General features: G+C 43.5%; 1 protein-coding gene across 1 annotated transcript in view; it reads right to left on the minus strand.

The window, feature by feature from the left end:
• Positions 1–3,768: 3,768 nt before the first annotated feature.
• DNAH3 (dynein axonemal heavy chain 3) overlaps positions 3,769–26,402 on the minus strand; it is a 60,329-nt gene continuing 37,695 nt past the window's right edge. Inside the window, exons 39-61 of the mRNA XM_042835389.1 lie at positions 25,627–25,756; positions 24,918–25,154; positions 24,496–24,599; positions 23,521–23,815; positions 22,912–23,091; positions 22,216–22,339; positions 21,968–22,124; positions 20,970–21,113; positions 19,678–20,344; positions 19,406–19,571; positions 18,867–19,083; positions 17,776–17,958; positions 16,798–16,996; positions 13,841–15,982; positions 12,737–12,962; positions 12,165–12,409; positions 10,358–10,474; positions 8,654–8,808; positions 7,788–7,955; positions 6,302–6,444; positions 5,528–5,732; positions 4,355–4,492; positions 3,769–4,169 (exon numbers count right to left, since the gene is read on the minus strand). Of these exons, the coding sequence (XP_042691323.1) occupies positions 3,816–4,169; positions 4,355–4,492; positions 5,528–5,732; positions 6,302–6,444; positions 7,788–7,955; positions 8,654–8,808; positions 10,358–10,474; positions 12,165–12,409; positions 12,737–12,962; positions 13,841–15,982; positions 16,798–16,996; positions 17,776–17,958; positions 18,867–19,083; positions 19,406–19,571; positions 19,678–20,344; positions 20,970–21,113; positions 21,968–22,124; positions 22,216–22,339; positions 22,912–23,091; positions 23,521–23,815; positions 24,496–24,599; positions 24,918–25,154; positions 25,627–25,756 (6,696 nt within the window). The 3' untranslated portion in view covers positions 3,769–3,815. The remainder of the gene's footprint in view (positions 4,170–4,354; positions 4,493–5,527; positions 5,733–6,301; positions 6,445–7,787; positions 7,956–8,653; positions 8,809–10,357; positions 10,475–12,164; positions 12,410–12,736; positions 12,963–13,840; positions 15,983–16,797; positions 16,997–17,775; positions 17,959–18,866; positions 19,084–19,405; positions 19,572–19,677; positions 20,345–20,969; positions 21,114–21,967; positions 22,125–22,215; positions 22,340–22,911; positions 23,092–23,520; positions 23,816–24,495; positions 24,600–24,917; positions 25,155–25,626; positions 25,757–26,402) is intronic.

Raw genomic sequence — 26,402 nt, forward strand, 5'->3', positions numbered from 1 at the left:
GCACAAAGTGCTCTTAACTGAGCCACGTAAGCTCAAGTCTAGATGGAGAGCAGAGCTCCTTCCCAGAGCAGCGATGGTTCTGCTGCTCAGGGATGGGTCCAACCGGCACCAGCCGAGCGCTGAGCAGTCAGTCGGGCTGTGCCCAGAACCAACACATCCCTCACAGAATCATTAAGGTTGGAAAAGACTTCAGAGATCATCTAGTCCAACCATCCACCTATTACCAATACAGCCCACTGAGCCATGTCCTTAAGTACATCTACACATTTCTTGAACGCCACTAGGGATGCTGACCACACCACTTCCCTGGGCAGTCTGTTCCAATGCCTAAATACTCTTTCTGAGAATAAACTCTTCCTAATATCCAACCATTTAATAATGGCATTTTTAAGTATGGCTGATGCTTGACTCAGCTTTCCAAGAGCAGAGAACATCAGTGGTGTAGGTAGGGAAGGTGACTGTGCCTCTTGCCACCAGTCAGTTGCTGGAGTGAAGATTTCCCCCGTTTACTCACACACATAAAATTCAGTCATATTTGAGCAGATAAGAGTCTGGAAGACTGATGGCTGGAAACCATCAGTCTCTGATGATCAACTTCGCCATTCAGGCTACAAGGCCTGCCAGCAATTGCCCCTGAATCAGACCTAATCTAAAGCAGCTTTATGCATTACAGCAAAGCTCTGCTCTCCAAGCACACCATGCACTAACTGGTTAAACCAATGGCTTTGCCTGTAGAGTAGAATTACAGTGGGGACTTTGGTTGTAGAGGTTAACACCTCCTAACATCCATAACTGGCAGAAGTGTGTGAATAGCTGCAATGCTGTAGAGAAGCAGCTGAAGTCAGAAAAATATAATATCATACAAACATCCATTATTCCGTAAACGATGGGGTTCCAAACAAGGTTGTCATGGATGCTACGCATTGCACCCTAAGTCAGACCTCTGGTAACCTCTGCTATTCTCACACCTTTCTTTGCCATGAAACATCCTTTCCTAATGACAGTTTTAAGTGTACCTATGTTCAATGGACTACTGCTTCATACTACACATTTAAGCACTGCAGTGTACCCTCCTTTTCCAGCCTTTCTGCTTTGAGCCAGCTTTATCCACAAGAAAAGATGCTTCAAGCTTCAAGGAGACAGCTACAGTTCCACCAGGGGAGGAAAAAAGAAAAATGCAGCACAAAGAAGCTAGTCTAACGCTGAGAGAAGTATCAGGAAATAGAAGTGTTAAGTCCTTTAGGGTGGATTAAAAAGAACACAACTCCAGTTCATCTCCAAGCACTGTATTTTGTAATTATACTCCATATTCTTCCCTCAGGAAAAACCTGCTCCAACTAATCAGGCCTTTGTTTTTTAAAGTTCAAAACAAAGGCAAGAAGGGCTATGCAGCATTGATGCCCTCACTGCCAGGGGCTCCATTTCACTCTTTACAAGCAAATGATTCTTCCACCACCAGGTACCACAGAAAGCTTCTGTATGTCAATGCTGGAATAGTTCAAGATATTGAATGTTCTGCTTGATGCTTACCGCTTAGACCATCTTCACTCCGTCTTTTAAATCCGCCTTCTAAAGCTCCTCAGCACAAATCAAAACCCTTCTTCAACCCTCCACAAGCCTTCACAATGCCATCATTTCAGATGATGTCCCTCATGTTCACTCCCCTCATATTCATATCCCTCTGTCCCCTCTGATGTCACATTGGCCTCATGAGTAATCCGTTATTGATCTGATAATTGTAATCAGATGCAGCTGTTCAAAATGATAATAATGACCTTTTATTTTTTAAAGCATGTGCTGTATTTCAGCTAATTTTAGTCATATTAAAAGTAGAAACCATCCCTGTTAATTTCATGAAATCTAAGAAAAGACTGTGGTTTTAGAAGACCAATTTTAATTAAACTGACCTTAATTACAGATTTCTGAAGCCTCATTCTCTTCTCAAGAAAGGTTGTCCTTGTGGTAGCTGTGCAGTCACGTTGGTGTACAGCCGGTCCTGCATGAGCTGCAGGGGCCAAAGGCAGGGGTGGGGATGACCTTTGTGGTATGGGGGATGACCTGCTGGAGAGGAGCTCTGTGTAGAGGGACCTGGGTGTCCTGGTGGACGACAGGTCGGCCATGAGCCAGCAGTGTGCCCTTGTGGCCAAGAGGGCCAATGGCATCCTGGGATGCATTAAAAAGAGCGTGGCCAGCAGGTCAAGGGAGGTGATCCTCCCCCTCTACTCTGCCCTGGTAAGGCCTCATCTGGAGCACTGCAGTACTCCAGTTCTGGGCTCCCCAGTACAAGAAAGACAGCGATCTCTTGGAAAGAGTCCAGCGCAGGGCCACAAAGATGGTGAAGGGTCTGGAGCATCTCTCCTATGGAGAAAGGCTGAGTGAACTGAGTCTGTTCAGCCTGGAGAAAAGAAGACTGAGAGGGGACCTGATCCAGGTCTATAAATATCTAAGGTGTGGGGGGCAGAATGGCGAGGCCAGACTCTTTTCAGTGGTGAGTGGAGACAGGACAAGGGGAAACTGCTGGAAACTGCAGCATAGGAAGTTCTGCACCAATGTGTGAAGGAACTGCTGTACAGTGAGGTGAGGAGCACTGGAACAGGCTGCCCAGGGAGGTGGTGGAGTCTCCTTCTCTGGAGATGTTCAAGACCTGCCTGGATGCCTACTTGTGCGACCTGCTGTAGGGAACTGCTTTGGCAGGGGGTTGGACTCGATGATCTCTGGAGGTCCCTTCCAACCCCTACAATTCTGTGATTCTGTGATTCCGTGAAAAAAGATGTGACCCCAAATCAGTGGATGCAGTGGTTTGTTGGTTGTTGGGTTGTTTTTTTTTTTAATGTTTGCTTTGATCTCTGTTGTTCCATTGTACTGCATATATCAAAATTCTAAGAATCCATCTTTAGACAAAATAATAGATGATTATTAGTCTGACATGAGGTACAATAGACTGTGGGAGAAAGGAAACTTAGCTCCACTGATCAGGCATGGGAAAAGCATGTCATTAATACAGAAATTTAATAGCTACTGGAGGACGAGGCAAGCATGCTGCTCCAGGAGACGGCAGGCTCCTTTTGCATGTGCTTTCCAGAATTCTTCCATGGAAATTCTAGCGCACATATCCAAGGAGTATCAGTGATTGTCGTTATACAGAACAGCTCTGGCAGTTCATTCTAGTGGAAGATCAGTTCTACATGTTGAGAAGAGACAGTTCTCATGTGCTCACTCCTTGTTCCACATCCTCCTGGGACACAAGGTGTAGAAAGTCCTATTTGCAAAAGCTGTGGATTAGATTCTCATTGAAATCAGCAGCAAAACTCTCTGAGCCCAATTTTATCTGGGGATAAACAAACAAAAAGACCCAATAGTAGCAGCAAGGTGAAAGAATGGCCTCAAGTTGTTCCAGGGCATTCAGGTTGGGTATCAGGAAACATTTCTCCTCTGAAAGAGGGGTAGGGAGCTGAAATGGGCTCTGCCCAGGGGGGATGCGGAGCCACCGTCCTTGGAGGGGTTCAAAAACTGCGTAGATGTGGAACTGAAGGAAGTGGTTTACTGGGAAATAGTGGTGGTAGGTGGATGGTCGGACTGATCTCAGAGATATTTTCCAACCTCAGTGATTCAGTGATTCTATGACTTACTCATTTTTGTGCAGGGGTCAGAATGGCCAAAGAAACGTAAGAAATTTGGAGCTGTATTAAGGCCAGCAGTAAATAGCGGTATTTAAAAATAAAGTAATAGTAATAAATTACAATAAAAAGCAACAAACAGCCACCGGAGTGCAAAGCATATCTTTTAATTACGAATGAAGGGAGCACTGACTTGTCTCAGTCATCGAGCTGGCACAGCGCTGCCACACCGCGATTTATCCAGTGCTTCTGGGGCTGCTCTGAAGGGAGCTCGACAGAGAGAACGTAGTTGGTTGAGTGGCCAGTTGTGGATAAGACGCCTCTTCTTGCGCTTGTCTTGTACACTGGGCAGGAATAGATGTTCATATGAAGAAATCTGGAACTTTCTCCAGGCTTCAGCCATATTATGGGCAAGGGATCATACAGGATTTTTGGAAGCGATTCTCCAATCACCGAGGATTCTCGATCCCATCGTGCACCTTCCAAAAAAAGGCCTTTCACATAAGCCCCATCTTCTGGTACTTTCTCCATCGTGTCCTCCTGTTTCAGCACCTGGAACGAAGAAACCATTTGCTTTGTTCTGCTTTCATTTGGAGTATATTAATATACTATATTAATATTTATTTTGAGTATGTTGAATCCTGCAATAGGATTTCTTTTGAAAACTCCATTCCCTGCTGCCCCAGAACATCTTTCAAGCTGCTCAAGAAAAGCAAAATTCCTCCACGTGTTCTTACCTCAAATTCAAATCCAATGCGGTCAATGGGGATGGTGTATTTTCTGGCATAGTTTTGTAAAACCCCCGTCAAAAAAGACTGAGTGAAGTAGAATCCTGACAGCCAAAAGACAGTGGGTGGCCCGCTGCTGACCCAATCCTGAATATAGAGAAAAAAACAAAGCAGAAGGAAAAAAAATACACTTTTTGGCTTTGCTGTGGAAATTCAGCAGGAGGAGATGTCTTCACAGATGCAGTCAAACACTACAGTAAGATCCAACCTTTGATTGGACCCTCTGAGTATTGCCACTCATTATATCGTCTTTTCTTTCCCTTTTAAAATCAATATTCCTTATTTCACAGTCTTTTAAACACCGACTTCCTAACACAAAAAAGATTATCTTACATTATGTTATCTTCCTATCACTGTAAGGACAGTGTATCACTACAGACAGCACATAAAAACCCAACAGAGGAAATAAGTCCTGCACAAAGATGCCAGTGTCTATTTTGGAAATCAGGAAGTCAGCAGGAGGAACAGTGCAAGGACAGGAGATACACAGCTCCAAGCCATCTGGAGGCAAAAAAATTAAAGGAATGTATATGGTGCTTTAGTGCAGCAAACAGAATTCTGCTGCCTCATACAAATCTTCCACTCTTCCATTTAGCTTTCTCCTCTGTGACCTTTATAGAACTTTGCTACATCTCACTATCTCAGCTATTTAAGGCATAGCTGAGCATTTAAGTAACTTAAACATGCTAAGAATGTGAGGAAAATAATGGAAGACAGAGTACAGAATTGAATAGTTTGTTCAAAAAGCATGTGGAAGTGGTGCCACTGCTTACTGAACTTGAAAGGGATTTGCAGTCACACACGTAACATGTAGCAGTGCCTGCTACGCCCCATGGGACTGCTTGTAACTGGTCAGTGCCCTTTGAGCAGGACAGTCATTAAGGCATCAGTGCAAAATAAAACACATGTTCTAGAGGAAGGAAAATGAAAACTAGTAAATGTTGCACTGCAGCGGCACAAAGGAGGCACTCCTGGAGTCACCCTGCAGAGAAGTGCTATCCATGCAGGGCACAGCAGTTCCCAACCGGAGCCTCTTGGGTTCTGCTGAGGGAGGACAGCAGCAGACATTGCACCCGCTCACCTTCCTGCCAGCCTGTCCTTAACCTGCTGGTCTCTGCGTACCTGGAAGAAGCCCAGCCGACAGAGCAGATCGGACACGTAGCTCCCCAGGGGCTTCAGGGACGGATAGGATCTGACAGCCCACATCGATGGCACTTTTCCCATTAGCATGCTGTTGAAAACATCTTCAAGTTCAGACGACATCAACACTTGGCCCTTGATGGCTTTGCCAATATTAACAAGGCTGCTGCGAACCACCTGAGTAAGCCTTCAGATAAAACAGAAATCATCACCTCATCATCTACTAACTTTTTTTTTTCTGGCTATAGACTTTCAGCTCGAATAAAGGGCTGAACAAAGCTGGGGAATGTCCTGTCAGAAAGTCTTTATCTCTTATAGTAATCAAAAATCATTTACCTTGGGAAAAGCAAACACATGTACAGAAATGAAAGGCAGTAAAAATCCCGTGCTAGGAGGGGGAAAGAAATGAGAAGAGCTTCAAGTCTCTGACAGCAGCTATTGCAGTGTGCTGGGAAAAGAGAAGCCCGGGCACGACTTATAAAGAGGGAAGCAGGCAGCCCCATCTCAGCACAACAAATTCAACTCTGATTTAAGTTCTTGCTACAAGAACATGGGCACTATTTTTATGTTTAGGCAGTTAGCTGCAACTTCCACAGGTTTTTTTAATAATGTTGAGACAAAGCATCATCCGTCATCTTAAGAAGCATATATTGTGAGAAGCTTTTAACTGCTTAAAGTTTGCCAGCTGCCAGCAGTGTCCCACATGAGCACTCCTCAATGCCAGCAGTGCTGCACAGCACGCAGAGCCATCCATACCTGTTGAATCGAATCAGCTCCTGCCTCAGGACCGTATTCATGGACTCTTCATAAAGCACCGGGTACATCTTCATCACCTCCTCAACATCAAAGTCGCTTGGTAACTTGGATAGGATGTCCTGTGCCAAATCTTCAACAGTTTTCTGAAATCATAAATCCGCAGGAAATGAGAACTTCTATTCATTAAATTCCTCGAAACACGACAGGCTTTCCATTTTTGCTGTATAACTACATAGGTAATGCATAGGTAAATATAACTACTTTCTTGTACAGCAGCCTGTCTGTCTCTGCATGCACCTGCAGCTCCTTTTCTCTGCTTTTAAATGTACTGACAACTCAAATTTAGTTTGCAAAAGGGTTTCAGGCAACTGTGAGGCAGCAGAGCAGATAGGTGGCGCAGTCCCCCTACTGCCGTAATGAAGAAAAAACAAAGGTATGCAGGAAGAAATGAGTGGCAGACAACAGGAGCATGCATGCCAGCCACGAGAGCAGCTTTCCTCCCAGCACGTTACGCATCAGAATGCGATCACTGCACACCCTCACAAGAAATGAGGCTCCACTGGTTTCATTTCCTCACAAATCCACCTGTGTATAAAATATCCCATCCAAGGGGTGTGAAAGGCCATCTACCTGCAGCAAAGGGGCACGGACTGGACTGGAGCAACCTGAGCTGCAGGATCAGAGGAAGGAAAGCAGTGCCCAGCACCTTCACCACCAAGTCCCCTGGAAGGGCTGACAACAGCAAGGTTTGGGTTCCAGCGGTTTTGCTGCACCAAACCAATCCCTTTCTTTGTTCCACAGAAGTCACACACAGTTCTAAGTTTGGGACTACAGGAACTGAAGCAGTCAGGGGGAAGAGAAAATCATACCTCAGAAACCAACACTCAGTGAGCACATAGGAGTGAAAGTGCCATTAGAGCACTGTCGTCACTGGGAATACCTTCTGCCTCCCGTTATTACACTGCAGCCTGGTGTAGGCTTGGTACTTCCTGGCTTTCCAGAGGCTGCCCCTTCATGAGAACAGCTCGGACAGTCACACAGCCACTGGACGAAGCCAGGCAGTGGAAGAACTTCTACTGCTGAAAAGGCAGACTGCAATCAGTGTCCTGCTGTAGAAGTGCCTCGGGATGGATGCGACTGGAGGTTCTTCACCAGCTGTGCTTGCAAACTGGGTTCTACCTACAATTCATGACTGAAATGCAGCACTTCACTGTTGTTTTAAAACGCGACAGATGACAGAAACTTTCCCACTCAAACCACATATTCTACTGAACCAGGTGCTGCTGTGTGGTGCCAGCACACCTCAGCACACCCACTTCAATCCAAGTTCTTCCAGTCCACATCTGCTTCTCTACACACCCACCCCCTGTTCCCTACACACCTACATAACACTCATGTGATGGGAGGTGCAGGGTTACTCTGAGATGTGGGGCACGTGAGGCACGAGCACCTTTCCAGGCTGCAAGCTGATCGTTCCCCCTGTTACCTGAGGGGACCTGCCACCTCCTCCTGCCACCCGTGGCAAAGTCAGCAGCACTCCGCTGAAAAGCTGGTTAGTCTCCTGAGTATCCTTGGTAATGTCTGCATTCTCATGAAGCCCAAACACCTCAGGGTGTGTCACACTTGGTAAGCTCCTTAGGTATTCAATGTAAGACTGTAAAAGAAACATTCAAATAACAGAATTCAGGCAGTGATATATTCATAAATGATCAGTACATCCAACTTGGTTAGAACTTTCCCATGTAGAGTCACAAATTTAAGCCCCCACTAAGTCACTCAGGAATTGACTTATCCAGTCCACACAGCAGTTTTGAATGGTTCAGAGACTCACTGAGGCCTTCCACCCTCACATAAGTAGCAAAAGAAAGAAATGCAACAAAAAGCAAATGCAAGCAGTGCTTACAGCTGCAGGCTAAACAACTGTGTTCCAATCCCATCTAGTGGTGAACTCTGAGACATCAGCAGAAGGGAAAGAGAGGCCAAACATGGAATACATGCCTGCCTTCCTACTGTCTCACTGTGATCACTGCTATCAAGGCATAAGTGCTCCCAAGAGGGTACAAAGTTACCCTGTACAATCCTGAAGTCTTACTCGGTAATCCTTTCAGAAGTGTGCTGGAAATTTGCACAGTAGTTGCTCTCCACAACAACTTGATCAGAATACTCCATGTCCACTGCCATGTGTGAGATATTAAGTACTGAATTCGTATTTCATAGATGCAGTCTGACATGGCTTTGCAACCTCATGTTTTTATTTCCTGTACATTTATTGTATTCAGTGTATCGAAGCGCAGCGTAGACGAGCTTTTTCCCAACAATTAAAGAAAGAATTTACACGTGCTGTCTCCTCACCTCATATGGCCCATGTGGTGGGATATAGTAGTCACCTCCAGGTGCAAGCATGTACTTGTCCTGTTCTATATCCTTGTTGTAGACTGTAGACAGAAGGGACAGGAGAAGCCGCCTGTCTTTATCATCTGTTACTCTCCCACCATAGTTACATTCCCCTGGGAAAGGACAAAGAAAACCAGAACGAAAAGATTAAATTTAATGAACAAATACAAATTGTTTTACATTAATGTACACCACTAGTAAGTTGAAATCCTGAGGTTCCAGATCCTCAGAAATTTCTAGGTACCATTGAATCAACAGAATGATGGTAACTAAAAACTTTGGATTCAGTGGAATTAAACACTTTAACATCTTTGGGACTATGGACCCAAACTGTGCATCTTAGTGGTAACATTTATAAGGAACACTGAGTTGGTCTGAGAAACTGCTGCTTATGTCACAGTGAATAATGACATGTTTCAAGTGACATCTGTTTTGCTTTAAGAACTGTCAAGATCTGAGCAGTGCTGTATAGCTGATCCTTGTCTTCTTCCTTTCACCAAACTCAGAGCTGATCATGCACCAGTATGGTAGAAAGGGGATCATCAACATACAGAATGGGTGGGAGAGACCCTCAGTAATGAAGAAGCAACGAGGGGAGGTTTGCACTGATATAAAGTAGAAGAAACACTAAAAGTTACTACTTTGATGATGACTACTTACTTTATTTTTCACAAAGCTAGTTGTAACAATTGCAAAAACCAGGAATTATCTTTACAAGGCTGACAAAGGCGGTATCAACAACCTTTCTGGAGAAAGCCAGCTGTATAAATAAATACAACAATAAAATGCCTTGCCCAGGTCAATGCCCACTGCTTTAAAACTGAGAGGATGACCACATCCTACCTACAGCCAACCACCAATGCTTTCTGTGTCAGGGTCTGACGCATAGCCAGCTGCAGTGAAGCACAGGTGTCATGGTTCTATGTTTTGTTTTTGTTTGTTTGTTTTACGGTTTCAGTATTCCACATCAAAACATCATGTAGTGTACGGGGCATTAAAGTGTCACTGCCCCAATCCCAGGTACCCATCCCTGTACATTACAGCAGTCACGGGATCTGACCCTTCCGGGTGGGGGGGGCGCTCTCTTGCTGCCTTGCAGTGGGTGCTGGAGGTGCTTTCCTGGCCGTTCCAAGCTTCTCAGGTTTGAATCGGTCCCGGAAACTCTCTCTCTCTTACCTTGTCTGATTTATTGATCTCAATTTCAATTAAATTGTATATATTGTGTTATTTTGTATTCCGATATTATAGTAAAATAAGTTTTCCTCCATAGATTGTTGCCGCTGCTCTTTTCCTCCCTTCCCTCCTTCCCATTTCTGTGGGACTGGGGTGGGGGGGGGAGGGCAGAGGCCTGTCACAGACATAGATTGATCTAGTCAACTCCATGACAACAGGCCACTCACTGCCTGATCTGACACATGAAGCGAAGACCAGGAGGTCTGCTGGACCAGGAGCAACTCTGCAGCCACACATAAGCCAGGACAGCCATGAAGTCTGAAGGTCTGGGATCCACCTTGCCGTTATCCGGAAGGCCAGGAAAGTAAACCTGAGTGGAAGCTCAGGTTTATCAAGCACTACATTTATTTAGCACTCATCTGTTCATCACAGCGAGGTACTTTCAGCTGGTACAAAGTCAAAACGCATTAGAGGGCACAATGCCTATACCTGTCAGATACGTCAGAGCTTCAAAAGGGACTTCTTCATATTCATTCAGAAACATGTGGATCTGCTGCATGCTGATCCTGAGGTCAGACTCATTGAACTCGTACGGAATATTCCAACCTGTCCAATACAGGAAAGATACATGGGGTGAATGAATGCTGCCCTATGCTGAAAACCATGCTTAGGAAGCAAGGGAACTAGTGTAACACTGCTATGGTAGAGCTGAAGATCACAACTTGCAGACAATGCCAAGGTGAAGCCCTGGCATTCACTTGAACGACTAACAGCCAGGTGAGGAATACCAATCTGTAACAGTATTGTATCCCCTCGCTCTTTGCGCAGGTAAACCATCAGCTCAGATGTCTGGCTCCACTCACTCCTGAAACATTGTGTTTTACCCAAAGTAGAACAGAGATCTGTTTGTTACCTCCAACTAACCTTCTGCTATCTGGAGACAGCAAGAACATGAGTTCAAATTAACTGACTGATTTCGGGTTTTGGAAAATCTGCCCATCTATCCATACAATAGTCAGAGTAGCATTACAATAAAAACAAAAGCAACTAAAAACCGACAATAGCCCTATGCTCCAGGTAAAGGAATCATCCAGGAAAACCCAGACCTGGCACAAACCGATAAACGGGTAAATTTCTGCAACCATCCTTCTGCCCCCGGCCCAGAGTGCAGTTGGCCTTCCACTCACGTCCAGCTCTTCGTCCACCAGAACCCCCGCGTCCCTCTGCGCAGGGCTGCTCTCTGTGAGCTCTTCTCCCAGTCTGCACACACCTGGCGCTGCCCCGACCCGAGCACAGCACCCCGCGCTGCGCCTCGCTCGGCCTCAGCAGGTTCTCGTGTGCCCCTTCTCCAGCCTGTCCAGGTCCCGCCGGGTGCCGCCCTCCCTTCTGCTGTGCCATCGCAAACTGCTCCGCGATCTTCCCAGGCACAGAGGTGATGCTCACCAGCCTGTAGTTCCCCAGCTCCTCTTTCCTCCCTCTCTTGCTAATGAGCGATGGTTCCCTTTTTCCAGTCTCTGGGGACCTTGCTTGACAGCCATAACTTTTTAAATATGAAGTGTGCCCTGGAAACCACATCAGCCAGTGAAGACTAACTTCATTCTGGCATCCTTGTGTTAATGCAAATAGCTACTCGTTAGGGACAGTGGCTTTCAGTGAAAAAATAACATTTCACAGCAGTCACAGCATGAAGGCAGATTCAATCAGAATGGAAGGCTGAGAGCTTCATGCACACTAACGCAGAGTGTAAGATACATATATATACAGTTATAAATACGAAATCTGTAATTTCCCGTGTTTCTGCATTTTATGGAAAACGTCAGAATTCAGTATCTCTCTAAATACATCTTTCCATAGTTGCATTATGAACACGCCGCAGCTACTGACTTTCAGTTTTACACCAAGCAGTCATACGCACTGGCTTTGCTAAAAACGTACACACATGAATAGAAGCACTGCTGATAAGTACCCTGATAAGTATGTGGTGAGTAAATAACTGCAGTCACTGAACAGTGGAGTAATAAACTAATCCAGTGAGCTACGATGTAATGCAAATGCTGTATGATTTATTGACACGATGGATACTTTCTAACCCTCCCCCAGGGTAACACTTGCAGGAGCATCAGGAGCAACTCTGCTTGAACAAGAATCACTGGTAACAGCTTATAAACCTTATTATGTTCAGTACAGATGGCACTCCTGCAATATGCTGGCAACAGTACAGCTTTTTAATAATAAATAATGCATTTCAAAACTACTAACCTTTCTGAAACAATCTGGAAAATAATCTGAACCTTACCCAATGGGCCAAAGTTTCTCCTTTCCTGCACAACAGCGTGAAAAAAGCAAAGACCAAACAACAGTTTTTGCCATATTTCTGGCTTTTGGCAACTGCTAAAGAATGCGGCGTCAGAGATGGGGTCGTTGAGGTACGATCGAAGCAGGTTTGCTCTGACCCCTTTTGGAGGTTCATTTGTCATTTTGACGCCGTTCTGGAGAATACTAACAGGAAATTCTGCTGATGGATAACTGGTTAACCACAGTCTGCAAAAAAATCAAATTGCTCGTTATTCGAAAGTCATCAATATTGACAACTCCCCAGTATCGATTTTCCGCAAACTAAGGGGTTTATTACTTGTCTAGCTATAATGAGAACATCTACGTCTCTATAAATGCAGTATAAAGTAGAGTATATCAAACAAGTAGAAAACATGACATCCCAATTAGGTATCTTTACTTTATCCCTGCATATCAAACAATATGAATGTTGTAAGCAGCTGTTCACACAGAACAAGCTTCATTTCTTTTTGCTGGTGCCTTCAGCACACAAGAAATGCTGATACAAAAAGAACAAAATACCAAATCCCCTACCGGAACTTATTGTTGGTGCTCTCAGGTACTATCACCTCCTCGCAGATTTTCTCCAAAGCAGGCATCCAGCTGGTTGCAAGATGGCAGTTCTGCAGTACCACCCAGCTCCCGGCAGTGACTGCCTGGCAGATCACGTTGGCTGCCACTGGGCCCTGACCTTGTCCAAGCGACACAGTCTGAATGTTTGCACCTCCCATGCCGACATCGTCAGCAAATTTTAGCAAACCTATGATGCAAGTTGTGCACATGCAAAGACAGACAGACAAAGTCTATTAGAAACTAGGCCCACGTTATACTTATTTTTTTATAATGGAGCAAGTATTAAAGGAGTAAAGGTCAACAGATATTCTACTCAGCTGAAAAAAAGAAAAAAAAGAAAAGCAAAGCAACACAGGTAGCAACCAACACTGCATCAGCCATTTTCTCAGGCATGTGCTGAAATTCCAACCTACAACAGAGTAACACCACAAAAATTACTGCCAGCCAGGCTAAATGCCCAGCCTCCTCTTCAGTCCCCAGTGCTCAGCTCCAGCCTGCACTGCTCCCTGATATTTCATGGGCACAGTCTGATACGGGGTTGACCTGTGAACTGAGCCCTTAGCTATGGGCTGTAAGTATCTCTTACTTTGCTGTTCAAGCCAGTACCTCCTGGAAATCCTTATAGTACAGCTGATATTACAATTCTTTGGGCGGAAAACCAGGTTTAAAAATAAATGAGGTGGTTATTTCTTAAAGGCCATTTAACAGATGTGTTTTTAATGTGGTCATATACACCATTTACTCAGTAACAGAGTGAGGAAACTTTCAGAAGGGGACAACTCCCAGCCTCACACGGGAGGAACCGTAATGTAAGCACGAATGATGAACTGGTGTGGATGTTAAGAAATTCTGCACTCCAGAACCGCTGCTCACAGACCCAGATATGGTATCGCCATTTCCTTCACCCCACTCCAGCAATTTTACTATCATTTTATATATATAGCTAGATCTAAACATCTTCTGTTCTATCACTGCTGTGTTATGCCCTACAGACATTTAAAGGTCAGACTCAGTGTCACTTAATTAGACAAAAAAAAAAAGAAATGTTTTCAGTATCAATCTCACCTGCCATGGGGTCAGCACCTGGCGATAACACAAAAATCAAAGGGGCACAACAATTGGAATCACTGTAGCTTTGTCCAAGATCAAAAGTAGGTGGTTCAATAAAAGTCCTTCCCATGTTTTCTGTGATGAACTCCTGCACTGTTGGAACTATTTTGTCAGGTCTCAAGCACCTGAGAATCACCAGACGATCCAGCCCCGTCAGTGTGCTCCACGCATCTGGGAAATTTTCTTCGTGGGGCCTTGCAGAGTCATAGACTCGTTTCCACTTTGAAGAATTCTCTCTTACATGTTCCATCAGGCCCTGAAGGTTTCTCAGACAAGACGCACGCACAAGCTCTGCCCACGATTTGTCAGAGAGCCAGTCTGGAGCTGGGTTTGGATGAGGGTTGTCAAGAGCAACCCCTCCTGTCAGTAGGAAACGCCAGACTTCATCATCTATTTGGCCTCTTCCCTTCATTATGCCCACTGTCAGGAGGAGAGAGAATAACAGCTTATCCTTCTCAAACAGTGAGCGACAGACGTTGTTGTAGATGCTTGTTGTGAAGTGCTCTATTATATTCTTAATCCTCTCTTCTAGATCTTCACTCTTTTTGCTTTTAGCAATGGACTGAACATACAAGTTAATGAACCAAGTCAACGAATACTGGTACATGGGTTCAATGTTTGCCAGATCAGAGATGCAGAAGAAGACAACAGCTGAATGAACAGCAACAGGCTTATACCCCACTCGAGTAGAATCTATCTGCATTTCCGTTGCTGAGGCAACTTCTTGCTTTTCAGATATTTCTTCAGATAACTCTTTGGACGAAGACAAAATGTTTATCGCTGTTTCATCTTCTAAGATGTTTCCTTCTGACTTGGAAAGGACTTCCAGGATTTTGTCTTCTATTTCCTTCAATTGTTTCTTGTTGGCCGCACTTTCTATAATCAGTTTATTTTTCTTTTCTTCTAGTTCAGGCTTTTCCTCCGCAGCTACAATTCCAAGAAGCTGGTCCTGAAGACCCAACGGTGTAATCATGAAGTTGAGCAGACAAACTTTAATAGCCACTTCAGGAAGATAATGAGGATTTCTTAAGCGGGTCGTTATGTAAAACCTGAAATCTCTTGAATATTCTATTATATTTTCCCCTAATTTCATGTACTCTACTCCCTGTTGTTTGAATGTTAGCTTTAGTAAGATGGGTTCTAGGAAAGCGTCTAGTTCTTCTCCAATATTTTCCAGCAGGACGGGTGTTCCAAGCTGAACAGCATTTTCTAATGTCCTAACATAATGTGCATCAGATAATTTGATGACTGACAGCTTGTTGGCTTTCTCCATATTCTTCACCCACCTGTTAGCTTGCCTTTGAGGATCTATCATTAAAGCCCATCTCCTTGAGTTAGAAACTATTATGCCATTGTCAACGGAAAAAGAATCAATTGGCAACCCAGCAATCTGCCACGCACGGATTTTGACTGGATCCCCCAGTGTGCCGCTTAAGGTAAAATCACTGGAGCACGGTATGCTCTTCTCATTGCACAGAACCTGCCACTGCTTTTGACACTGCAAACGGTAGTCTACAGTAAAGGCTCCCAGATAAGCCACAGTTCCTGAAGATAACAACACGTCTCCTGTAAGGTCTGTGTACCGGATTCTCAGTAACCGCGCAGCTGCTGTCCACCTGTCTTTCTCTCCACCAAGACCACTGATGAGCTGTTCGGCTCTCACAAGCTTTTGTGAGCAGAGTTCAATATTATTTTCTAATTCTCTCTTCCGGTCATTCATGCTTTCTAAATCATCATTCAAAGCTTGGAGGCGATCAACAACCTTCTTAAGTTCTGCTTGCTTTGCTTTTAGCTTCTGCATCTGAACATCCAGTAACTCTTCTGCAGTTCTCAAACGTTCGCGTTTCGGGGCAACCACTTTTGCAACGCGGTCGTAGACCTCCATGGCTCGCACCCACTTACACAGGCCTTCACAGGCTGATGAGACATTTTTAATGACAGCTGGCTGAAAATCTGGATGATCAATAAACCTCTCTCTAATTCTCTTCATTACAGTTGGAGGAATATTATCCTTGTCGTATGACTTCAAGCTCTCCAGGAATTTCAGATCTCCAAGAATTTTTCTAGAGGGCCCCCAGTAGTCTTCTATCATTTTACCTGCATTGCACACAACACAAAAATCAGGCCTAAGTCATGCTTGTTCAAATTGAAAAAAAAACAAAACTTAACAGGAAAAACTATTATCATGACTTTGCAGTCAAATTCTACTACGCAAACACTGCCAACTATTTTGTGAAAATCCTCTCCTGAAGAAATTCAGACCGGAACTTCAGTATTGCTAACACTCATTGAATTTATTAATTACATATTAATTCTACTTCAACAAGGGAAACAAATTATTATGCAGTCTTTCTTACCATATTATTTTAATTATACCAGTTTATCAGACAAATCAATGCCTATATGAAGGCACTACATCCTAATCTAGACAAGACAATTTTGGATGAAAAACAAATTTACACAACTCTCATTTCTGTTATTAAGAGCTGAAATGTGGGGATGTGAAGTAAAAGTCTTTCCTATCCCACCTTGTAGATCCTGTGCAGTCTCACAATAGTAACACGAGAAAGAAAGGGTTAGTTAGAATGGTAGCCTATGGCAAGAGGACAGCCAGAATTCTGTCTCCCAGCATATCTGGAGCTGTTTTGCAGCAGGGATTACAGAGGAGCCTCTCAAGGTGACGTTAACCACAAGACTGGGTCAAAGCAAGTTGAAACTGCGACTTTGTGCCCTCTGGGATCATACCTACAAAGCTTATGCAGCAGCCAAGCAAGTGCAGGATGCTGTAATAGCAAAGTAAGCTCTCAGCTATCAAGAGCAGCCCTAAGCCATCGCTAACAAAAACATGCTCCACCAGGGCAACACACAGCACCCAACCATTCCTGGGGCAGGGATAACAAACACTTCATTACCACTGCCATTCGGATCAGGCTTCCTCTCTGGTTTAGTCCCCTTCATGACACAGATACTCTCCATGACAAGCTTAACAGGACCAGGTGGATTCTGCATGGACTTCACAAGAGAAATATCTGAAGGATTCAGGGTATCAAGAGCTGCAAGTGCTGCCTCCAGAGCTGGCATGGCCTCCGCAAGGTCTCCTTCGCATTCGTCCTGTCAAGACATTGGGGAGATGCCTGTAGTTTCACAGAACACTCTGCCTGGAAGTATCTAATAAGAAGTCTCCACAACACTGTGCTTCTTGGAGAGGAAACTACTTTGGTCTGCACAGTTTGAGGAGGAAAGGATTGTAGAGAAGTTAGGAAATTCCATACGCTCAACCCAGAGCTGAGAATGCCAGCCAAGCTTTCAAGCTCAAAGTCTCTCTGGTCTGACAAAGAAAATTAAAACAGGTTAGAAACAACTGCTCTTAATTTAAGAGCTCCGATCAGGTAGAAAGCACATACGGAGTAGCTTAAATTCTTTATCACATACCCAGATCTCAGTAATTATCTATCAATGGCCTTTCCAACCAGCTCCAAAAATATACTGAGGAATCCTGGAGCTCCCCACTGCAAATTCTGTGCTACAGACAACTGGCTGCATCAGCTTCTCTTAGGTTATGCCTGGCAGGGCTTCACACAGCTCTGTGACATCAGCTCACCTAACCCCATCTGCAAACCATCGCTGGGCCTGGAATCTGTCTGACCTCAGTACTCCAACTGCTGAAAAGCAGAATTATTACTACAGAAATAAGAGCTATGAATCTTTGGGATGGGAACCAGTAAAGGAAGATTTGCAGGTACTGTGAAACAGCCACACACTAAGCAGCCAAAATTTACCTTCTTTATATCAGGAACATCTTGTTCACCCCACTGACACATCAGAATACAGACTTACTTGGAAAGATGCTGAAAACCCATCACTCTCCAGGCCGAAGCCCCATTCAGTACCTTAATAGCTTTTGCAGCAGCTGCTGCTTCATTAGCCTCCTTTTCATCTGCTGACACGATTTCCTTCTTTGCATCTACTTCAGCTGTTTCTTTTTCAATCTGGATCATCATTTTCTCTGTTTCTGCAGAAGTTTGAATCAGTTCAGGCTGAAGGGCAGTCAGTTCTTTCTGCATCTCTGCAACCTGATGAACAGGAAATCAAGAGGAAATCCTTGTAAACATTTCCACAAGCTTCACACTCTTGATGTCTTAGGGAGAAAGATGCGAAGACATTAACAAGTGAAAAAGGGACATCAGACTTTGAATAATTATTAAAAGAGTTCTCTGACCTATTTTTAGTAAGAGCTGTTTTATTGAAAGGAACTGAATTTTTAAAAAGAGTATTTGTAATCATCCATGGTTCCTTCTTTATGATCCACTTAATTTCAATCATGAGAAATAAACTGTGCAATTGTATTTTTTTCTTCACTGTCAGTTTCAGTTTCTGGAACCCCAAATAATCTTTTATTGCACAGGTGGAGAAACTGAATCCAAAAGAAACTATGACTGTAACACAGATTTAGAGACAGCAACAGCTCTGCACTAGATGTTTTTTGTCAGGACAGTGCCTGGAAGCTCCACCACTTCACATTGGGAAGCTCAATCCTTGGATTAGATGCTTGTAGGGGGGCTGTTTACGCGGACCCCAATCAATCTCCCACTGGGAATCCATTGGGGAATCAATGCTTGTTAAGGATTTACAATGTTCTTCAACTTCTTCCTGTTTTAGAAAGGGTAACAGAAGCTAAGGAATGGTTTTTGTATATAAGGTTTTGAGAAAATAAGTGTATCTGTTCCTTTTTTCCCTTTAACACTCAATGATACCATCAGCTTCATGTAGCTTTCTATTAAGTGCTATTGTCTGAAGTTAAAATCACTAAGCAATAACCTCACTTTTCTGGATGCTTTCTATAGAAAGTTATCAACAGCATCCTGAATACAGTGAAGAAGGAATTTAATAAGCTTTATTTTTGTAAGTTTGATTCCACTTATACAGCCCCTCTATTAAAGTATGCATATGCCACACATTCAGTGTTTTCACTGAGACTTACTTGTAAAGATGCAAAATCAAGTTTTTCGAGCCCTGTAAGGTAACGATTTCTCATTGTGTCAACTTCTTGCCTTTTGCTAATCAGCAGAGTTTTAAAGGTAAGAATCAGCTCCAGGTACGATGTTGGTGTTACGTAGTTGTGTCTTCGCAGCGTACTGTAATAGCTGATGGAGAGCTCTCTCACACTTTCTTGGAAATATTTGCACATTGACACAACCCTAGAGAAAAATTTTCTGGGTTACTGTAAATATCATCTCTCTTTACTTCAATTAATCATGAGAAAATTATTTTGTCTATGAAATCTTATCAGTGTTAGTGAAGGCAGAATTATTTTTCCCTACTACATGAAATATTTTTCAGATTTTCAAATGCTCTTTCAAAGAGCACAGTCTGACATGTATATCAGATGCCTTTGGCTCGCACTGCAATCAAAGAGGTGATTCAGCCTGGCCCACTCATACAGACAGTGTCCTGGCCACGTAGGTCTGATAAGGGGGAGGTAAACATTTGCATTGTGTTTCTTGACAAATAAACTCTTACTCTTTTCTAATGTCTTCTTCAAGTTCAACCTCCTCTAAGAACTTGTTAGCAACCATTTCCAAAGCATCTGCAGGCCAGGTTTGGAACCAGTCAATGGTGCAACAGTTTATCAGGGACGGGAACATCCGTAATCGATTCCGAAACGCATCACCAATGGGGCTCATTGCTGGGAAATATAAAAACACAGCAAGAACACCATGATTATTATCTAACTTATTCTGCAGCTAGGAAGCAGAAAAGCCATTCTAGGAAATAATGCATTATATACAGACCTAAGACAATATGTAAATTTTTCTTCACCCTTTCAATAAAGAAATTGTACATAGCAAGCGGAGTAGCTTCAATTTTCTCACTCCCCATCCTTGATGCACTTTGCATTTTCTCAACAATTTCAGCCTTCTCATCAGCAGCAAAGATATTAGGCACATCACCCGTATTTAAAAGCATGTTGATGTCTTCTATAAATGTTTCATCCTTTACTTGATTATCACAGAACAAAAAGGAAATGTTCTTGTTACCAACACCAGCCTTCAGCATGACTCGTTTAATATCCTCTTTCCATTCACTGACTCCATAGGACTTTGTAATTTCAATTTGAAAGAGTTCAAATGCACTGATGTAGGTGGCTAACTTGGTAGCACTTTGTCGACCACTTCCACCAATGCCCACCAACAAAAGATGTCCATTATCCTGTTTCAGTACCCTGCATATCCTTGAGATATGCTCAACAGCAAACTTGAACATGACTAAGGGCATTGGTGCTCTGCTGGTATTGTTGTATTCCTCCAGGTAGGATTCCATCACAGCTGTCAATTGCTCCAAGTCTGTGATTTCATCATACGCTTTTACATTACTGTCTGGCTCCAGGTAGTCTCCAAAGAAAAGGCTGCGAATATGATCATCAGTGACCTTGCCAGTGGGTGAGAGATGACTTAGTACCTACAGGAATTGACACAAAATTCAGACTACTGGAGAATTACTTTCATTAAAGCAATAATTATCCATATAATAATAATACTGTGAGAAGCACCATTTTCCAGCTATTTCAGTTATCATCTTAGTATGGAAGAAAAAAAAGAAACAAAGACAAAAGAAAGAAAAAAAGAGAATGGAAGAGGGTGGAGGGGTGAAACAGAAAAGCCTCCTGAACGGAGTAACACTCTGTAAGCAGGCATGCAAGTTTCTGCCATGCACATGTCACCATGTCAGCGGTGATTGTGCTGTGAAAAGCAGGAAAAGTTGCCAAAAGATTTCTCAGAAAAGTGCCCACTACTCCCAGTGGCTCATTCCAGTGTATGCTAAGCAGGAGCACAAGTGAACAACGAAAGGCAGTTATCCTATGTGGTCCTCTGTACCAAAGCAGAATCATTTTGAAGCTCTGGATCATGCAGATATGAAGTATTAGTTTCTGTAGGAGTGCATATAATACATTATACAAACAGAAGAAAAGCCAAACTTTATGAATGCAGTGGTACAGATCATTCAAAACACGTCCAGTACTAGTGCAATCTCAGTGTCTAAGTGTTTCTGAAACACGTGGGTCTAGCATGTTGTTGAAAAATACCTTATCGAGGTTCTGCTTGAAGCTATCTGATGTTGTCTTTTTTACCATCTGAAAGAATATTTCCCTGTCTTCCTCATCAACTAAGCGATCATAAAAAACTCGGTACACCTCGTGAATCCAAAGGCGGATCAGTTTGTCTTCATTCTGAAAAGGTACACACAAGAATATGGGTAAATATTGCTCAGGCAGGATGAGTTAGAAATGTCCATCTGGACCCTGCTGTATTTTGTCCTAAGCTCAGTGGGAATCCTTCAGTTTCAAGCCATTTGGCACATGGCTTAGCATCTGCTCACTTGACTAGCTTCCCTAACCAGTGACCTGTGACTCTTCTGTCAGTGCATTTTTCTCAGCTGTATCAAATCTCCTCACTCCTGTGCATAAAGAACAAATCTTACTGACACAGCCTCTAGCCCCATTCCTGCCCAAACTCTGTCACTGGCCAAGACATTCCCTGAATAGCTGGTAGTCATCCTGTTCTATTCTTGCACCAAACACATTACCCCAGTAGAAATACGACTTCCAATATTCCTAGAAATTCCCAAGCAATATTGCTGAAAATGGAAGAAAAAGCAAAAAGATGAAAATCCTCCATATCCGTCATTATACTTTTGTAGTATTTGGCCCAAATCCTGGGCCAACCCATTGTCTTGTTCACTGGCAAGCTCATTAACTTGAAAAGAAACACCAAGTCTTTTCACATGCTTGTTTCTGTGGGAGATTTTGTTTGAAAGCACACGAGGTGGGACGGCCCGAAGTACAGGCTGTAACAGATTGGCCTCGGACCCTGGGCCACACATGGAAAGAACATCAGCAAAAATAACAGCTGTTTCCCTCCATCAGAGAGGGAAATTACACAGCAAGGCACTCAACTGCCATCTCAATTGCAAATGCAAATCAACTGAAATCATAGTTCATGTATTTTGAGATGTTCCCTTCGTAATATTGGAATTCACTCTTCCCATTGTTCTTTCCTACAGCAACACAACGGAACTACTTACTTGCAGATGAGTGTGAGGACAGAGCAGCACTCCTTTAACAACCCGGGAAAAATCTCGGAGATTGAAGACATAATGGGATTTTGAAGGAGTTGGAAGGAAATTCTCAACTGCCATTTTGTAAATCATCATTGTCGCGTGGACCATTATCTTACCAAGCCTGAAGAAGGAAAAGAGAGATATTGTAAGATCCACAGATAAGCTGCAGGAGAAAACGTGACAAAGGTGATGCAGGAAATGCATCAAATTACCTTACAAAGATGGACTCAAAGCCTTTGCTGAAGTGCCAATCAGAAACTGCAGTAAAAATCTTGGTGAGAATGTCATCATCAAAAGAACAGATAGATACAACGTTCAAGTGCCGCGTGAAGCGCCCTGCAACACACCAAGAACACCAGAGGGATCTAGGAACGTCCAAGTGCTTTTCTGCCTCCCCTCAGCATCTGGCTAGGATCGACTAGCACAGATTTGCAACTGGTTGCAGCTCCACTATTTTGTTTCTGCCTAATTTCTGCCACAGCAGTGACACCAAAGGAACATAAATGGGTCCATGGTTTATATGTCAATATTCCTCTTTAAATTGACTGCTTTTAATAAGGAAACCACAAATCTCCATCACAGTACAGCCACTATCACCCAAATTTCAATTACAGGAGCTTTGACATCCATGATACGGCACAGTAAAGCTTCACAAAAGCAATGACCTTCAAGTGTCAGTTTCTTAAAGTTTCCTGCCATTTCATCATCTACTTCCCAATATTGATTGAGTTAATTCTGGAAGAGTTACAGTTTTGACCTTGAGTACACATACTTCCTCCTGGAGCAATCCAAATGACAGACAAGCGTAGCGTCTGCCATCAGCAAAATGAAACCTGCCTCTGAACTTCAATTGGAAGTGCTTTTCCTCGTGCATACAGACTTTGTACCACCCTTGGCAGATTTCCTACCTGTGATATCATTCCTGCCTCCCCCGGGAGGACCCATAGCTGACAGAAGCAGCACATCTATGATATTAATCTTGGAGGCATCTTTCTGGTCATACCAGTGACCGTGATCAACCCACTGCCTGAGAAGCTCGATGGGCGGCTGTGCTCCGTACGCCTCCTTGGCCGGCATGTTTAGGTCATCTGTGGAAAGCAGGGGTAGTAAGGAAAAACCTCTCAGCGTTTAGAAATCTCTTTTATGAAGCTAAGAATAAAAAACAATGGGAAGAGTGGTAGAAAAAGGTTCTACATTGTTATTTTGGTAGTTCGTAAAAGCAGAATCAAATGACATTGTACTTTGTAGGCATTACATTGATGGTTTAATAAAGCATGGTTGGTGATTTCATACTGTATCACACTGCAAACACATTTAAAATGAGTCAAACTGGTCCCAAGAGTACTGCTCCAACAGCTAGAAACCATTCAGCAGGGGGCAGTGCTAACCTTCCCCTGGGCGCCTGAAAAAAACAAGGAGCACTGAGGCAAAACAAATGCCTCACTATCTCAGTGAATTACTTCCTTGGCCTAAAGCCAGAATTTAAATGACATAAAGACATGAGAAACTTGTCTTACCTACAAATATCACAGCCCTCTTCCCTGGAGGAGGCCCAAATAATCCTTTTCTTCTTCTGTCCAGCTTGGACATGATAATGTCCTGGGTTTGGTTAGCCGAGGTTCTTGCAGAGAAGTTGATGAAAACTGGGATATACGTTGGCTTGGGAAGTTGTAGTAGAAAATTGTTTGTTATAGCTGATTTTCCAGTGCCAGTGGGACCCACAAAAAGCAAAGGGATGTTATGATCCACGTATGTTTTCAGAAAGAACGCCTGTCTGGCCGTTTCCATCGTTGGAATGATTAGCTCTGAGACCTGTTACACAGGGAAGTGAAACAGCTTGTGAAGATCAAACACCTAATGCTACACGAATGAGAATACTTTCATGTGGCTACAAGAGGCCTGTAGCACAAATATATGTTAATGAAATTCTCCTCCCTGAAAACCCAGGTTAGAATGAGATTCTGCTAGACAGTGCAGATGGCACTGCCTGTTCAGCAGAGATTGTTCAGTCGACAGCCCAAACGGTATTTACCTGTTACATGGCTCATAGACACGACGTGGAGCCTGAAAAGAGAACTGCATGGCCGAGCACAGTTTAATTCTTTCCCCTACTGTGCAAGCAGGGAGGGACAGTCAGAATTTCTCTCTAATAAAAGCAGGACAAACATCAATTATCTTGGAATTACACCTGCAGAATTGGTACTTTTATACAGATCACTGCTGTACTACACTTCCTACAGTTTGCAAATGCCATCAGGACGTGGAAATAGAGGGATCCACGACCCTTGGTCCTTGCCAAACAAGCACTGACCTGTTTGTTTGGTTAATGCATACTGTGCAAGGACACAGAACTAATACACAGGGGCCTACAGTGATGAAATGCTGCAGTTCAAACATTAAACATAATAGGAGTTCACAAAGGTAACTGATTTACACCTTTAAATCTTTTAACCAAATAATTGTTTTCTACAGTGAGAGGTGTCAGTGTAAACCTTAGCTCCTGGGGAGATAACTTGCTCATCCTGCGAGATGTAATCCGTCCACAGGTTCCACTGCCCACTCCCACGCTTGTAAAAATAGAAGTCATAAACAGTCCCTGTTAATTAAAAACAACAGAACACGGGGAAACCCACTGATTAGAATAAACTTCTATAATGTCAGTGTGAGAAGTCCAACACAGAGAGACAACAAAGACCTTTTTATCTCAGGAGAGCCCCTCCTTCTCTCTCTGCTGTGCTCAGCACACAGCTATTCCAGGTCAGATTCAGCTGCAGTGTTGAGTCCATGAGGCATACAGGCAGGAGGCGTGAAGCACACAGCAGAGGCTGGCTCTGCAGCACACCCAGGGCTCTGTTAAGGTGCTGAGCAAACTTACAGCTTCGTCAAAATCCAGGCAAGTGCAGTTACTAAGTACCTTTTTCTGGGAAGATATTGTTTCTGGTGATCTTCACATTCTTGGGGCATTGGTTTCCATCATCCGCCCCCATTAACAAGTTACGGTAGAACACATCAAACTTCTTTCTGCTGTCTGCATCAATGGTCCCGCCAATCGTCCAAACCAAAGCAAAAAGGAAGAGCCCCTGCAGCCACAAGGCGATCTGCTGACTTGACATGCTTTCCTTCCCCTCTTCCTCAGGTTGCCTTATTTCATCTAAAACAATATTTTGAATTCTCGTTAAGTGCTAAGAACAACATTAACCCCAACTCAAAACCTATTTTTGCAGAAAGTATTCTGAGACAAACTCAGAGCATAGTGAAAACTTTGCCTGTGTAAAGTGCTACAAATAATTCGAGATAGAAATGAATGAGAAGCTTTTACAGAGAGTCCTTTTTTTCCTTTTTTTTTCCTTCAGATGCCAGCAGACAGCACACAAAGCATGTGAAATATGCTCACAAGGCCACGTGCAGCTCTGTAATGACACCAACGCCCCGGTGCGAAAGCTCTGTATGCCAGCCAAAGCACTGTGCAATCAATACTGATCTGTGAGAATGGACTTGTGCCGTAGGATCTGAAGCAGCAAGGAAATTCCTTGCATCTGATAACCTTCATCTTGTTACAGAACAAAAGGGAAAAGAAAAAAAAAAAAAAAAGGAATAAAAAGATTGAGATTTAGGATACTTACCAAGCAGGCAAGTATAGAGTTTCATCAAGCTGTGAGTCAGATGAATAGAGGACGTCTGTACTATGGCCTTGCAGTGATGGTGAATAAAATCTAAAGAGGGCTCAACTAGCCACATGAACATGCTGTTGACCTGCCAGGAAAAAGGAAAATAGCTTTTAACAGTGCAGCAGTTGGAACACTGCCCATTGTCTCCAATTCTCTGTCAGTAAAACATAAAACAACTGAAACTGTCCAAGCTGGCAGAAGGAAGATCAGGAAATGAGCACCGTGAGGCAGCAGATGTGATCACAAAATCTTACTGTCATCACCTGATGGTGAAAACAAGCTGCTTCTGCCACACCTAAATTTAAATTTCACCCTAAATTTTGTCACCCAGCTACAAATCCCAACATCAGAGCAGTAGCTCAGCCTAGGGAGGCTGCTGCTTTGCTTAGGCAGCAAAAAAATTATTCCAGTGTGAAGAAAGAAAAGGGCCTCAACCTCCCTCGAAAAAGACTGGCCTCTACTGAGGACCCAGCAGAGATACAGTGCCACAGCAGGAGATTCGAAAGCACAGACTGGTACCTATGGGAGTGCTGGAGCATTCAGCCAGATGATGGGATCTGCTCTGCGATCTCAAGAGGGAAAACAGGGAGGAGAAATTGTGACCTAGGCTCTTCTCAGGGCCTTTTATTCAAGGCATGCACTGAAGGGCCAACCTATCTGCTGACTCAGAAAGAACTACTTTGCTTTGATGAACCAAGTGGACTTTGTCAATAAAGAGCTTCCACAGGCTT

The sequence above is a fragment of the Centrocercus urophasianus genome, unplaced genomic scaffold (assembly GCF_019232065.1).
Source record: "Centrocercus urophasianus isolate 14NV4802_14NV808 unplaced genomic scaffold, USGS_Curo_1.0 seq_51, whole genome shotgun sequence".
Taxonomy (NCBI): Eukaryota; Metazoa; Chordata; class Aves; order Galliformes; family Phasianidae; genus Centrocercus; species Centrocercus urophasianus.